Source organism: Labeo rohita, chromosome 14, assembly GCF_022985175.1.
Source record: "Labeo rohita strain BAU-BD-2019 chromosome 14, IGBB_LRoh.1.0, whole genome shotgun sequence".
Lineage (NCBI taxonomy): Eukaryota > Metazoa > Chordata > Actinopteri > Cypriniformes > Cyprinidae > Labeo > Labeo rohita.
In genome coordinates, this window is record NC_066882.1 from 24,599,391 (window position 1) to 24,615,489 (window position 16,099).

A 16,099-nucleotide genomic window follows, 5' to 3' on the forward strand; every position below is an offset into this window, starting at 1 on the left:
AAATCAATTTTGTGTTGATCTTTTTGCCAGGTCCGGGACAGACGTACCCTGCCATGTATCCAGCATCCAGCTACTATAGTTCTGCTCCGCCCGCTGCTTACCCCACAGTGGCAGGACACAGCACTCCTCCCGCCGGCAAAATGCCTGTTTCGAGCACAGGCTATAGTGGGAACTACTACCAGAACAGCTCAGGGCCGTCACCATATCCAGCACCAACGGGAACGCATCAGTACTCGACCTCAAACGCTCCGGTACAGTCGTTCCAGCAGACTGCGCCGTACGCTATGCCAGCTGGATATTACGGACAAGCTTATAGTCACCCCTCACAGGGGCAAACTCAACCCCAAACTCAGCAGCTGCAGCCCAGCTTGGTGCCAGTGTCCAGTGGCAGCAACCTTGGCGCCCCGCTGTACCCTATTGTTTCTTACCCATCAGCCCCTGGGAGCAGCCAGTACGGCACGCTGAGATCCTCTCAAACCACCGCTGGGCAGCCACCCGTTTCTACAGTAATGCCACCGCCACCTACCCAGAGTTCTTTGCAACAGTATTCTCAAGGGATCGGGGCCACGCCCACACCAACTCACCTGGGCTACGGAGCCCCGCCTCTCAGCCAAACAGCCACTGTCAACGGCCAATCGAATGCAGGTCGGTTTGAATGCGTTATGTATGTTCATGCAACAGAATGCAATCAAACACGTTGGATCAATTTTGTTGATTGTGTATTATTTGGTGTATTTTTAGTTCAACAACACTACGACCAAAACCTCCACAATCCCATGAGCCATCATTACGCTGCAGCCCCTCCTAACTCACAGGGCCTTGATAAAGAGAGGCCGCCCTCAGGAACCCCAGGCACCTCTGTGCATTCCTCACCACGACACCATCCAGGTACAAATGATCCACTTTCACACGTCTACTGACAGTCATCCGCTTCATTTCTTTCAGTGGTCCGTATTTTGACATTACATGTGTGTCTTTTTTGCTGATTATTACTTGTCTGTCCATTATTTACTTTATATATTTTACATTTTGTTAAGCATTTTATTAAAAAATGCATCTTATTACACATCTTGCTAGGGTTATATTTGGGGAAAATAAAAAGCTAATTGTGATTATTACAATATTAAAATGCAAAAAAAAAAAAAAAAAAGCTCCAGGTTTGCTTGGCTGCACAGTTTGGCCAAAAATATTATCATTATATATCAGTATAAAAGATGATGATTATGAGGGTTGTTATTTGTATTATTATTACAAAAAATAAGTAATATTAATTTTATAATATTTTATTTAAAAAAAAAAAAAACCCTAGTGTTTAGGAAAAATGTATATATATATTACTACACTAGATTTTTTTTATTTTAATAAAATATTATAAAAGTAAAATATTTTTTTAGGTAACTGAAATTACAGTGCTTTTATTTGCTTAATTATATATTGTTATGACTATAAAATAGTAATATTTGCTATTTAGCATATAATTATTATTATTATTATTACTAAAAGTAAAATAAGAAATTACTTTTTAATATTACAAATATTAACACTAATTAATTCACTGTAAAATAAAAACAGTTTTTAAGAAATAATTTTGATATATCATTGTTTTTTTTTATTTTACATTATATTAGTTATTTTTAATAAATTATTTTACAGTACAACAGTGCCAATACGTTACTTATGGCTCAGTTATTACAAAAATAATTGTATTTTTTTATTTATGATTATTGTTATTATTATTATTATTATTATTATTATTACAAAATAAAAATGTAATTAAATAAGTAATTTTACTTTTATAATGTTTCATTCTTAAAAAAAATCTAGTGTTTTAAAAAAAAATCGCTTTTTTATGGTAAATGAAATGACAGTGCTTTTATAATATTTTATAATATTTATTATTTGTAATATAAATGTAATATAATTATGTATTTTTTTTTATTATAGTTATTTTCAATAAATTACAACTGTAAAAAAAAGGTACAACTGTAAAATTATCGTATCAGTTGTACTAAGTACAGTACTTACGAATTAATTAAAAAATGAGTATAAATCTATATGATTAAAATAGTAATAATTTTATTATTGTTGTTTTTATTGTATAAAATAAACAAAATATAAATAAACTGTTAAATAAAAGATCTAATATTTAAAAATATATAATATTATTTTACAATACAACTATAAAATTACACAAAAATGAATTGCTTTCTCAAAGACATTAATCCATCAAGCTTTTATTTTGACATGAAATTGTAGTTAGTTCTTAAAGCTTCTCTTTTGTTGACAACAAGTTTGGGAAGGTGCTTGCTGCATATTGCATTCCCAAATATTTTAAAGTGACTCAAACTCAGAGATATTAACTAAATCACTGCCATGTCATGTTTTAATGTAGCCTTACATCTAGCCCTCATGTTTAAAAAAAAAAAAAAAAAAAAAAAAAAAAACGCTGTAAAGTGTCATCGTCAGCTCTTTTCAATGTGTGTTTTTATGGATTAGTCGTTGCAGTTGTCACTATGATTGTTGGTGTGTCATTCCTGTGAGGTCTCGCCTCTTCTGATGATTTTGTAGCTAAACATGTGCTTTGTTTCTTACGTGTGAACAGAGAGTCTGTCATATCCTTCTACTTCCTTTTCTCACTTCTTTTCTAGATCAATTTCTTTGCTTTTTTCCATTCTTATGCCATGTGTCCTTAGTTTTCAAGTCATGTTAGTGTCCTTGTGTGATTTGGGTAGGAGAAGCGCAAACTCCAGCTCAGTTCCCGTCCTCTCTTTCTGTACTCACCCCATCTGTTGTTTCTGATGGTTGCTGTATTTCAGGGCTGCTGTACGGTGACCGTGGGGTGAATAACGCCGTTAGCTCGGCCGCGGGCGATCACTCCTCATCCAGTTCTGACCATGAGGAAGAGGATGAGGAGGATGAGGAAGCAGGTCTGCTTTCGCTTTTTCATTCTTCCACTCACCTCCCTTTCTCACTTTGTTGTTCCTTCATTCCCCCATCCCAGATTTCTGTCTTTTTCCATCCCCACGTCTCCCGTTTGAAATGATTAACGTACACGAATATACACACGTTCTGCTGTCTTTAACTCCTCCTAAAGTTTCATGTCTCATTCATGGTTACTCATTCACTTGCAGTCTACAACTTCCCATAAACACACACGTTCATACGGTCTGTGTTCTTGTGTGTGTTCATCTTGCTTTTCGGATGACCTTCAGTGAGCTACTTCAAGTGTACACAAACACGTTTAAAATAGATTACTGGTGTATTGCGTAGTATTTGCTAATAATATATTTAAATGGAAGCAATTCAACTGTTGAGATTTGATATTTAATATATATCAGCCTACATACTGTATACTGCAACAAAAAAAGTCATCACTTTACATGAGTGTACTGTTGAGGATAAAATTGTATGTATCTGTTCAGGCATTCATGCTATTCTGATATGCCCTTTTTGCTTGCACATGCAAATGACTTTATGCAAGCACACATAAATTCCTATAACATCATGTACAGACATGCACACTCACAACCAGCGTTTGGCCCCTGGGGGACCCGATCTCTCCCTTTCTCTTTCTATTATTTCTCTGCTCATCTTCAGACCTGAAGAACAGCAGTTGTCAAAATGTTGATATCAAAAACACACTTCTCACAGAACCAGTTTCAGGAATAATGAGAAATTTGTCTCTGCTTCCCCTGAGCTCTTCATGGCATTCATCTGAGAGTCACACGCCCACTGTCAAGCACATACACATGCTCTTTTACTGCTAGAGGAAGTAGGTTTTTTTTTTTTTTTTTTAAATAGAAAGGCCAAGGCAGCCTGTGAACACAAGCAAAGAGTCTCTTATTTAGTGGGATAGATATGCACAAATTTTTGTTATTTTATCCTTAATTTATTTCATTTTTCATGTTTTTTTGGTATTAAACAATTGCAAATATTATATGCATGAATTAATTACTATAAATTTTATTTGTTATATACAAGTTCTCTTATGCTTACTGAAGCTGTATTTATTTGATCAAAAATACTGTAAAAACAGTAATATCATGAAATATTATTACAAATTAGAAAACTGCTTTCAGTTTTAATGTTTTAAAATTTTAATTAAATTTTCAGCATCTTTACTCCAGTTTTCAGTGTCGCATGATCCTTCAGAAATCAATGTAATATACTGATTTGATGTTCAAGAAACATTTCTGATTATCAATGTTAAAAAACAGCTTTTATGGCTTAATATTTTAGTGGAAACGGTGATGCACTGTCATTAGAAATTTTGGGGAAAGTCTGTTTTTTATTTATTTATTTTTTTGAAAGAAATGATTACTTTCATTGAGCAAGAATGCATTAAATTGATCAAAAGGGACATTAAAGGCATTTATAATTTTACAGAAGATCTCCATTTTAAATAAATTATGCTCTTTTAAAACAAGTGTCATGTTTTCTGCAAAAAAAAAAAAATTGTAAAACTTTAAACAAAACTTAATTTTAAAATTAAGAACCATTGTTATTATTTTGTGTACCAGTAACAATTAAATTAAAAATAATCAGCAAATCAGCATATTAGAATGAATTTTAAAGAATCATGTGACACTGAAGACTGGAGTAATTAAATACAGTTGTACCATCAAAGGAATAAATTGCATTTGAAAATATATTACAGTTAGGGCTGTCAAAATTCCTCAATTCAATTTGAGCACTTGACTTTAAATAAAATCCTTGATTGCATTTTGCTTATGTCGAGTAACGGCAAAATATTGGAAGTTGCACATTCCACTGAGAGTCCATGAAACACATTATTTGACCGTTTTACAAGACTGCGTGATATATTAAACCCATTTAAAAGTCATAAAAAAGCATAATGCTATTGTGAATTCACAAACACTACAATTCAGTTAAATGAATAAGTGAGATAAATATATGTGCTTTATTTAAATGCGTGTAGGTTACGTATGTGCGTCTTAGATGCCTCTGTTCACATTAAATGCTGTTCCACATGAACTGTTTGTCATTTACATGTGTAGAGCATCTCAAACTTCATCTCTGCATATTGTTGTGAGTTTGGGTTAATTATAGGGTTAATCTTTCGTCAGATTTGTAAGATAAATTTTTTATAAACCTACGCATACACCAGAGAGTACATCAGTATCTTTCTCAATATGCTAACTGTTCATAGTGATTTCAAAATAAGTTTAAACCCTCACTTTGAGTTTACACATTTTGATGTCCACATATATTTTAAGAAATTACAGTGGCTGTAGCATTTCTGTCATAAAGAAATTGCCAAATATTAAAGATGAAGTAGACATTTGAATTAAATGTTGTTTAGTCCATATTAAACAAGGATTAGATCACGCAGAAAAGTGTAAAAACCAATCATGAGGATGTTGGCGTCATGTAAAATCCATATGATTTCTTGCTTTTGATACTTTTTTTGAGGTAATTACTATTGCTTTGTTGCTATTATATATGTGTTTTAAGTAATTTTAACTGCTATTGTTTGCTTAAGTCTATTTTTATTACCTAAAAAAATAATTATAGTTATCTGACTACTTGATTAAACGTCAGAATAATCGACCAATTAATCGATTTCCAAAATAATCGTTAGTGACAGCCCTAAACAGTACCTTTAAATGGTAATATTTCACAATTTAACTATTTTTGATCAAGTAAATGCAGCCTTGGTGAGCAGAAGAGACTTCTTTCAAAAATAATAAAAATCTTAATTTTTGATGGTAGTGAGTATTTTTAAAAACTCCTAATGATGCTGATTTAAATTAACGGTCTTTAAAAATGTTTTTGGCAGGGTTTTCTAGCAACACAGTCCACAATATCATCATTCATCTCTAAATTCAAACTTGGCCCGAGCTAATAGAGATTTCCAGATTTGCTGTATGAGCTCTGGCATCTTTTCAGTCTCCAGTTAATGGTCTGGTAATCTTAGTAATGCTGTTTTCTCCTGCTTCACGCAGAAGTGTGAGAGTGTCGTGGGCAGATTGTATTTTTAGCTCTTCATTATGAAGTGTGTTGGGGTGCTGTGTTTTCTCATGGGGAGTTTGGATGTGTCATGCCCAAGCCTGCTGCCAATTCATCACACACTCCAGAAGTTTCATCATCCTCGCTGAGTGAAACCACTCCTTTCTTGGACTTCTTACACACAAGGGGGAGTCTCGGGTTTGTGTGGATGATGTTTGCTACGTTATCATAAGGTTTGGTGTGTAGACGGTCTCAGGAGGAAGTTGTGCTTCTCTTGACTGGTTGTTTGTCCTCCCTGGGGTTGATCTGCAATCAGTTACAGACAGAAGCTGTGATTTTGTTTTTTTGTTTTGTTTTGTTTTTCTCCATGCACCCAAACTTAAATTTCATGTGTACACTTGCATGTTCTGTGGTGGATGTTTCATTCTCAATCCGATCTTGAGTTCAGGCTGGTGATCCAGTGAGGTAACAGATTGAGCACAGGATAACCGTGGCTTAGCCAATCACAGCTCAGCTCTCTCTCTCTCTCTGGTCTTGTCTGGTTTCAGTAGTTGGGGTATGGAGGATTAGTGTTAGGTTAAGCTCTGCTGAGGATTATTGTTTTCTTCTCTAAGAGTCCTGATTCTGAATATCAGAGTACAAATGGGACATTTAGCTTGAAATTACATACACACACACAGAATGTGTTCTTTGTGTTTTTGGGTAGGTGTGTGAGGGGATTTTCTCTGTACGATATGACAATTAGAGTACTTGATTTTAATAAATCCTTGATTGCGAGTAACCGGTAAAATACCGGCAGTGGCTCATTCCACAGAAACGCATTATTAGGCCATTTTCCAAGGATGCATGATATATTGCATATTACTCTGAGTTTGGGTTTATTATAACTTTAATCTGGGAATGCAATATGCACACTTCAATCAGATTAGTAAGGTAAATGATAGGGATGCACAATGTTATCTGACCAATATCGGGAACCCAGCGATAACGGCATTAAATGTAAATATCGGCATCGTCCCGATATGGAAAATTATGCCGATATGTCTTGTCGATAAGAGGAATACATCACCTCACGTGTGCTCAGGGTGTGCTAGCGATTAGATCAGTCAGCAGTGTGGCTCAGTGTGATTAGATTCACTGTTTTGGATCGCTGCATTTATTCTGAGAATGCACATACAGAATGGTGCATTCGATGTGTGATAGAGTAAACAGTAATAGCACCTGCAGTGGCAGCATCCCCTGGGTTATAATGCCCGTTCGGTAAGGAGTTTTAATTCCGTAGGGGGCGCTGTTGACCTGCTTCTTATAAAACAAAAGTAAAATAAAGAAATAACATTTAGACTAGTGTTGTCAAAAGTAGAGGTCGACCGATATTGGATTTTACCGATACCGATAACTAGGTTGGACTACACTGGCTGACACCGATTAATCGACCGATAGTTTTTAAAATGGATACTGAACGGAAAATAAACAATACTTCTATTCTACAGCTTTTATCAGTCTTAATGTTACAAATGTACTTGTATTGTAAAGAGTTACCATTACATCAACAATCAAGCTAAAGATGGCCATCTTGAAATATCTACATAAAGGCCACAGTATTGAAATTACATACATAAGGATATTATGTACTTTCACAATTTAACTGCTTCTATTCTAGAACATTTCTGGTTCTCTAATCAAAATATAAAAATATGTTACTCACACAACAGGCAAAAGAGCAGCGCCGCGTCTAGAAGAACTCACAGATATCCGGTATCACACACTGGACACATCGCAATCAATTCAAGCGGTGGTCTACAAGACTTTATTTGATCACCAAACGGGCAAAAGTATACTACTGTCTTTTCTCCACTAATGCAGCATCTAGTCAACAAATTCATCACTTAGTAATGACATGAAAACATGCACTACAGTATACTGTACTCACCGTTTCGTTGTCAATGTTTTAAATCCGCCTTTGAATTGTCCCGCTCTGTGCAGCGTGCAGTGTCACCTGTCTAAACAAACTGTACGTGCTGTCATTGATTTCCGCCACTAGAGGCCGCTCTCGTGCTGAACAATAATTTGCTTATAATTTCTGCACAGAAGAAACTTGGTGTTGTTTCCAAACAAAAGAAAATATGTTGGTATTGGCATCAGCTATTGGCCAAAATGAGTTGAAAAATATCGGCATATCGGATATCGGCAAAAATCCAATATTGTGCATCACTAGTAAATCATTTATAAACCTATGCCAACACAGGAGAATACATCAATATCTTTCTCAGTATGCTAACTGTTCATTGTGATTTCAAAATAAAAGCTTAAACCCTCGCTCTGAGTTTACGTGTTTTGATGTCCACACGTTCAAGAAATTAAAGTGGCTGCAGCATTTCTGTCGTAACGAAATGGCCAAATACTAAAGAGTGTTGTTTCGTCAATATTAAACAACGATTAGATCACACAGTAAAGAGTGAAAACAACCTTCAGGCTGTTGGCCCTATCTGTAGTCATTTGTTATAATTCATAATGTACATTAGTTACTCAGTTACTCGAATAATCGCTAAAATATGTGACCGATAAATAGATTACCAAAATAAGTGTTAGTGACAGCCCTAGTTTATTTGTTTATATCAGGTAGTTGACAAGGTAACATTTCTCATTTTCATTTAATTTAACTTGACATAATAAAATAATTAAAGCTAAAAATGAATAAAATTAGTTTAGAAATATTTAAAAACAACAAAAATTAATAAAACACAACAAAATTACTAAAACTATAACATTGAATATACACAATATTGACATACATTGACATACACAACATATAATCTGAATTTTAAGCAGCCATTACTTCAGTCTTCAAATAATAAAAAAGAAACATTTATAAATGTCTTTTGATTACTTAATGCATCCTTACTTAATCAGTGTATTAGTTTTTTCCTTTACTGACCCCAAACCTTTGAACGGTGCTGAATATGCATATTATTTTAAGACATAATATGCCACACAGAGGTCTCTGTTGATTTTTTTTTTTTTTTTTTTTTTTTTTTTAAGCTGCTGAACAATTTGGTGAAATAGTTCAAAAGTATGAGTTTTTTTGAGAATTTACTTGAGTGCATAAAAATGAGAACAGTCCTTAACCACACATCCCTCTTCTCTGTGTTTGTAAACTCTCACAGGAGGAGACAGCTCGTCTACAACCACAGGCAGCGCCTCTCCAGTTCCCAACAGTTATGAGTCTCTGGAGGGTGGCGGTTACTCGGGTACATCCTTACAATGCTCACTGAGACATCCCACTGCCAGATCTACACTTGAATGATTCACTAATGCTTTCTCTCTTTCTTAAATCAGATCTTGCAGCTCCTCCTGCTGGTGTTCCTCCCAAACAAGCTCCACCCTTCGGATACAATTATCCAACCATGCATCCTGCTTACCAACAAAACCCCGCCCCCAAACCAGACTCCTCCCCAGCTCACGGCGGGTACAACCCACCAGGCTACCAGCCGTACTCGCAGGTATTGACAGTAATTTTTGATTCAGAAAATCTGGGTCATTCAGACAGAGGTTTGTTAAATGTTTTTTTGTGCTTGTTTTTGTAGCCCTTCCCGTCTTTGTCTGACCTGTCGTCAGCATTAGGAGGCCTCGGCGGCGTTTCTGAACTGGAGGCTGAAACCTTGAGACCCGTGAATCTACTCCAGGAGAGAAACATCCTTCCTCCTAAACGCGCACCTCCACCTGAGCCCAACCTAAGCAGCGACCTGCGCAAGGTCAACTGTAGCCCCGAGTAAGAGCAGAAAGATGCCACATATGTTGGTGTTTGTAGAAGGTTGTGGTTTCACACAACAGGTGCACAGAAAAGCAGTTTGTTTTTGTTTAACAGTTTCTCTCTCTATCTCCGTCTGTCTCTTTCAGCACTTTTCGCTGTACTCTTACAAACATTCCCCAGACTCAAGCTCTGTTGAATAAAGCTCGTCTGCCTCTTGGATTACTGCTGCATCCTTTCAGAGATTTAACGGTAGGAGAAGAAAGCACAAATCTAACTCAAATCATGGTCTGTTTGATGTACTATGTAAAAGTTATAGATATACACTACCAGTCAAAAGTTTTTGAACAGTAAGATTTTTGATGTTTTTTAAAGAAGTATCTTCTGCTCACCAAACCTGCACTTATGTGATCCAAAGTACAGGAAAAACAGTAAAATATTGAAATATTTTTAATATTTAAAATAACTGTTTTCTATTTGAATATATTTTAAAATGTAATTTATTCCTGTGATTTTAAAGCTGATTAAAAAAATCTCACTGTTCAAAAACATTTGCTGGTAGCGTACACCTCCATTAAAAAGTATTTTTTTATTAATACTTCATCAAGGATGTATTAAATTGATCAAAAGTGAAAAAAAAAGTGTCTTGACCAGCAAATCAGCCAATTAGAATGATATCTGAAGGATCATGTGATGCTGAAGACTGGAGTAATGATGCTGAAAATTCAGCTTTGCATCACAGGAATAAATTTGTTTTAAAATATATTCAAATACAAAACAGTAATTTTAAATAAAAAAAAAAAATCAGAGTATTACAGTTTTTGCTGTACTTTTGATCAAATAAAAGCAGCTTTGCTGAGCATAAGAGGCTTTAGCTGTAAAGTATGTTGGACAGACCTATTGATTGGATGATTTTTGGCCATATTAAGATTATTAATTGAATCAAGATAAATGAAGTCATAATTGTTCAAAACTTAAAGCCAGTCCCCAAACATTGTCATACTTGTAAAAGTACTATCATGAACACGTTGTCCCATTTAAATATATTTTAGTAAACTTGGCTTGAGTTCCCACATGAGGGGAAACAATTTTTATCAGCTTTTGATATGAAATCATCTGAGTTACAGATAAAGGTGTCATAAACAGGTGTTATCTCTCTTTACAGCTTTACCGACACAATATTAGAACATGATAATCCACATGTAATTATCACTTCATTAACTCTATCTCTCCCTCTCTCGGTCTCTGCAGCAGTTACCGGTGATCACCTCTAACACTATAGTTCGTTGTCGTTCGTGTCGGACGTATATAAACCCTTTTGTTTCGTTTCTGGATCAGCGGAGGTGGAAGTGTAATCTGTGTTACAGAGTCAATGATGGTAAGAGTCTTACAGTTGTGTTTGATTAGTCTTTAGTTCATCTAGTTTCCCAAACTAAGGTTCATAAAGCAAATTAATTAAATCATAAAAACGTCAACTTAAAATAAATTGTTGTAAAAGAAAAGCAGTCAAGATAAAACACTTGCATGTTATATGACAATTAACTGACAATAGAGAACAGTGAACATGCAAATGTGTTGTTAAATTATTTGTAAAATTAACTTAATATCTTGAAGCCTCACTAGAAATATTAATTGAAATTAAATATTTATCTCAGGGTAACTTCAAGCGAAAATTTTAGGTCAGACAACCAAAAAGTCCAGGAATCCCTGGGTTACTCTATTACAGTTATTGTACTATAAATTACTATTAAAGGTGTCATATTATGCCCCTTTGTACAAGATGTAATCATTTATTATATAATTTTGAAAATGCCTATTTTGAGAAACAGGCTGTTTTCGTGCATGTCTCTTTAAATGCTAATGAGCTGGTGCTCCCCGCCCCCTGTCCCAGATTAGACCAATTTTGAGTGGACGTCACAGTGATGTCACTTGCAGCTGCGCGCACATAGTGGTTGCAGAAAAACACTGGTAACCAGTGGAGGTAAATGGGTAAAATCCATGGAATAAGAGGAAAAAAAAATATTTTTGTGCCTTTAGATGTCAAAATCGGAATGCAAATCATTTTTATAGAATACTGCAGTCAAAGATGCCATTTGAAGCTAAACGCAGACGTTTAAACAGACATACTATGGATGAAAATTGCTATGATTACTCTACTTTTAGCATAAATTTTATTTAAATAGGTCTACATAATATTCACACATGCTGTTCATAAGGGATTTATTGTATTAGCCCTACAGTTACAGCATGAAATATTATTTAAACTTATTACTATTAACATTTTGACATAACATTTTTTTATTTTATCTCGCAATTCTGACTTTTTTCTCACAAATGCAAGTTTATAACTCAATTAAACAAAACTAGTGAGTTTGTTCATTCTCAGGAAAAAAAAAGCCAGAAGTGTGGGATATCAACTCTGAGCTGAGGGAAGAAGAGAGAATGACGAGTTGTTTTTCCTCTAGAGTTGTGGGATATAATCTCGTAATTGCGAAAATAAAGAATTTTAAAATATATAATACCATATTTACCTTTTTTATTCTTTGATTCTATGGCTCCACAGACTGCCACTTGAACTGCCCCCCAAAAAAACCTCATCCCTGTTTCGGATCTGTAAGACTATCCCACTATCTAACAACAATTTAGTTGAATAACAGTGCTTATCGCTGGGTGACAAGCTCTTGTAATATGCGGATAACATTTTGAAAATGACATCTAATCAATATAATCTATACTCTTTTTAAATCTAAGTATTTTGTACCGTATCCATGTAATTCTCTAAAGGCTATCTCTCCTGGGTTTTCTGCAACCATGCTGCGCGTGCATCCCAAATGTTTACAAACAGATAATTGGTCTATAGGGCTGTGCCTTTACAGCTCATACCTCAGATACTCAGCCAAAATACATCTGTTTGGTTTTGATTATCATGTCGTGCTGAAATCATGCGTTTTAAAGCTATATCAGTTGAAACTTCTGATATGACATTTTCTGAGTGCACACATCTGAAGCACATGGAGAGAAAGTGTCTGTCACGTGGCATGTGACTACTAAACTAAGTTTTCTTTTTTTGTCTTATTGTGCTTAAACTGTCAAATACACACAAGTTTATATTAAAAACACACAGGAGTTACAGAAACATTCAGTTATGTCTGTGAAGGTAAACAGCTGGGAAAGAAATTTCTGTAATGTTTATATTAGGTGGCAGCAGCACATACTGTAAATAAGTCAATGAATCCACTGCTCTCTTGTCTCCTTTGAGGCTGGGACTCTAAATAGTGTTCTGTACTCATCTGTGCAGCCATTGACAGAACAATTAGCATGCTTTGTTTGAACTTTTGCAATGGCGTTAGACATGGTTCACTGGTTCTGGTTTCTCACATTAACATGTTCTTGAAATTGTTGTCTTTTCTAACAGTTCCGGATGAGTTCATGTATAATCCTGTAACTCGTTCATACGGTGAGCCTCACAAGAGACCGGAGGTCCAGAATTCAACTGTGGAGTTCATCGCCTCCTCTGATTACATGGTAAGTGTGTTTACGTCTTCAAAGAGCTTTAATGTTACGCTTGCATATTAATGGACGTTTGCTTTCTCTCTCTAGCTTCGGCCTCCTCAGCCTGCTGTGTACTTGTTCGTGTTGGATGTATCCCATAATGCCGTGGAGTCAGGCTACTTAAATGTGTTTTGCCAGTCATTACTGGACAACCTAGAAAAGTGAGATATTATAGCCGATGAAATGTTTTTGAGTATCAAACACCTCAGTTGTAACCATGCGTGCATGTGTTTGTCTCTCAGGTTGCCTGGAGATACTCGCACACGCATCGGGTTTGTGACGTTTGACAGCACCGTCCACTTCTATAACCTGCAGGAAGGTCTTTCTCAACCTCAGATGCTGGTGGTGTCTGATATTGATGGTAATCCTGTCTGATTTTAGTACTTCCTCTGTTTACTGACTTTGCACGTTAAATTGATAGTTCACTCAAAATTTGAATTCTGTAATTAATGACTCACCCTCATGTTGTTCCAAACCTGTAAGACCTTCATTCATCTTCGAAACACAAATTTAGACATTTTTGATGAAATCCGAGAGCTTTCTGACCCTGCATAGACAGCAATGCAATTGACACATTCAAGGCCTAGAAAAGTAATAAGGACATTGATTAACTATGGATGAAAATTGCTATGATACTCTATTTTTAGCATAAATTTGATTTAAACAATAGGTCAGAGTGTTGCTTTGCACCAGATGAGTGACTGAGAGATGTTTGTTTTTGATTTTCTTAGATGTCTTCATCCCAACACATGACAGTCTCCTGGTGAATCTCAAAGAGAGTAAAGAGGTTTGAATCTTATCATTCTCTCTCTCTGTATTTTAAGACCTTATATCTTTGTGTGTTGAGGTCAGCTGTGGTTTTGTTCCCATTTCCCGGCTTCTTATCTCTGTATCACACAGGCTTTGATATGTGACACCATTTTTGCAGCTGTGTTATCTGACAGAAAGTGTGTTTGTGCATGTGCTCGCAGCTGGTGAAGGACCTTCTGAATGCGCTGCCGGGAATGTTCACGCACACACGTGAGACTCAGAGCGCTCTGGGTCCGGCTCTGCAGGCGGCGTATAAACTCATGTCCCCGACAGGAGGCAGAGTGTCCGTGTTTCAGACCCAGCTGCCCACCCTTGGCGCCGGACTCCTGCAATCACGGGAAGACCCCAACCTCAGATCCAGCACTAAGGTGAATCTGCATAAACCAGTTTCAGTATACATGTATAGATTCAATAAAAAATGTCTTGGAATTACCCTGTTTGGCAGTCAAATGTGTGTCTGTTTAATTAATTAAAAGTGTCTTTGATACATGTTTTATTATGATTTTTAACAATTTAAAGATACTTAAAGGAGAAGTCCACTTCCAGAACAACAATTTACAGATAATGTACTCACCCCTTTGTCATCCAAGATGTTCATGTCTTTCTTTCTTCAGTCGTGAAGAAATTGTGTTTTTCTCCATTTAATGGACTGATATGGTGCCCAGAGTTTGAACATCCAAAATGCAGTTTAAATGCGGCTTCAAACGATCCCAAATGCGGTTGTGAACGATCCCAGCCAAGAAAGAAGGGTCATATCTAGCGAAACGATTGGTTATTTTCATTAAAAAAAATTAAATGTAAATACTTTTTAATGTCAAACGCTCGTCTTGTCTGTGTATTCTGACTCAAGACAGAATCCAATCGTATTTTCTCCCTCAACTTCAAAAATAATTTAAAAATTCCTACATCACTGCAGAAGTACCGACCCAGTCGGTAAAAGTGAACATGCAAAGAAGATCAAACACCTTTAACAAAAAAGGTAAAACAGCGATATAAGACGGTTTTGAAGTTGAGGGAGAACATGAGATGGGAGTTTTTCGACATACCCTAACTGTCTTGAACCGAAAAAAAACAGAGGTCGGGAAGAGCAAGACAAGACGAGTGTTTGACATTAAAAAGTATATAAATTGTATTTTTTTAATGAAAATAACCAATCGTTTCGCTAGATAAGACCCGCATTTAGGATCATTTGAAGCCGCATTTAAACTGCATTTTGGAAGTTCAAACTTGGGGCACCATATCAGTCCATTATATGGAGAAAAATCCTGAAATGTTTTCCTCAAAAAACATAATTTCTTTACGACTGAAGAAAGAAAGACATGAACATCTTGGATGACAAGGGGGGTGAGTACATTAAATGTAAATTGTTGTTCTGAAAGTGGACTTCTCCTTTATTGATGTTTCAATAAATGTTTCTGCATTTTGAGTGTTTTTATTGGCATGTTTATGTTCAGAATGTCCAGCACTTGGGTCCTGCTACAGACTTTTACAAGAAACTGGCTTTAGACTGTTCTGGACAGCAGATCGGAGTGGATCTGTTCTTACTGAGCTCCCAATACTCAGACCTGGCTTCTTTAGGTACACATACACACACCTAATGTTCTTTCTCAGCTCTTATATGTGGCCTAAAGTTGTGAAGCACAACCTTTTTTTTCTTTTTGTGCAGCATGTGTGTCCAAATACTCAGCCGGCAGCGTCTTTTACTACCCGTCCTTCCATCACATTCACAATACGGCGCAGAGACAGAAATTCCAGAAAGATCTGCAGCGATACCTCACTAGAAAGATCGGATTTGAAGCTGTCATGAGAATCAGGTGCACAAAAGGTGAGATGGCGGAGATACACGAGCCAATCCTGTGCCACAATTGCTTTAATTGACACTTCCGTTAAAGAAGTTCACTTCCAGAATGAAAATTTCCTGATTATTTACTCACCCCCATGTCATCTGTGTTGTTCAAATCTTTCTTTCTTCAGTTGGGAAGAAATTGTTTTTTGAGTAAAGAACATAGTGGACGTCTA

At 36.0% G+C, this 16,099-nt stretch overlaps 1 protein-coding gene across 2 annotated transcripts in view; it reads left to right on the top strand.

Annotated features, from left to right (window-relative positions):
• sec24b (SEC24 homolog B, COPII coat complex component) overlaps positions 1 to 16,099 on the top strand; it is a 32,523-nt gene that overhangs the window by 2,341 nt on the left and 14,083 nt on the right. Inside the window, exons 2-16 of one of the 2 annotated variants that reach the window (XM_051127304.1) lie at positions 31 to 645; positions 742 to 888; positions 2,817 to 2,927; positions 9,135 to 9,218; positions 9,307 to 9,470; positions 9,555 to 9,739; positions 9,868 to 9,970; positions 10,970 to 11,096; positions 13,134 to 13,243; positions 13,319 to 13,431; positions 13,513 to 13,631; positions 14,002 to 14,057; positions 14,242 to 14,448; positions 15,535 to 15,658; positions 15,747 to 15,905. In XM_051127304.1, the coding sequence (XP_050983261.1) occupies positions 31 to 645; positions 742 to 888; positions 2,817 to 2,927; positions 9,135 to 9,218; positions 9,307 to 9,470; positions 9,555 to 9,739; positions 9,868 to 9,970; positions 10,970 to 11,096; positions 13,134 to 13,243; positions 13,319 to 13,431; positions 13,513 to 13,631; positions 14,002 to 14,057; positions 14,242 to 14,448; positions 15,535 to 15,658; positions 15,747 to 15,905 (2,424 nt within the window). The remainder of the gene's footprint in view (positions 1 to 30; positions 646 to 741; positions 889 to 2,816; positions 2,928 to 9,134; positions 9,219 to 9,306; positions 9,471 to 9,554; positions 9,740 to 9,867; positions 9,971 to 10,969; positions 11,097 to 13,133; positions 13,244 to 13,318; positions 13,432 to 13,512; positions 13,632 to 14,001; positions 14,058 to 14,241; positions 14,449 to 15,534; positions 15,659 to 15,746; positions 15,906 to 16,099) is intronic. The other variant, XM_051127307.1, reaches the window with a different exon arrangement.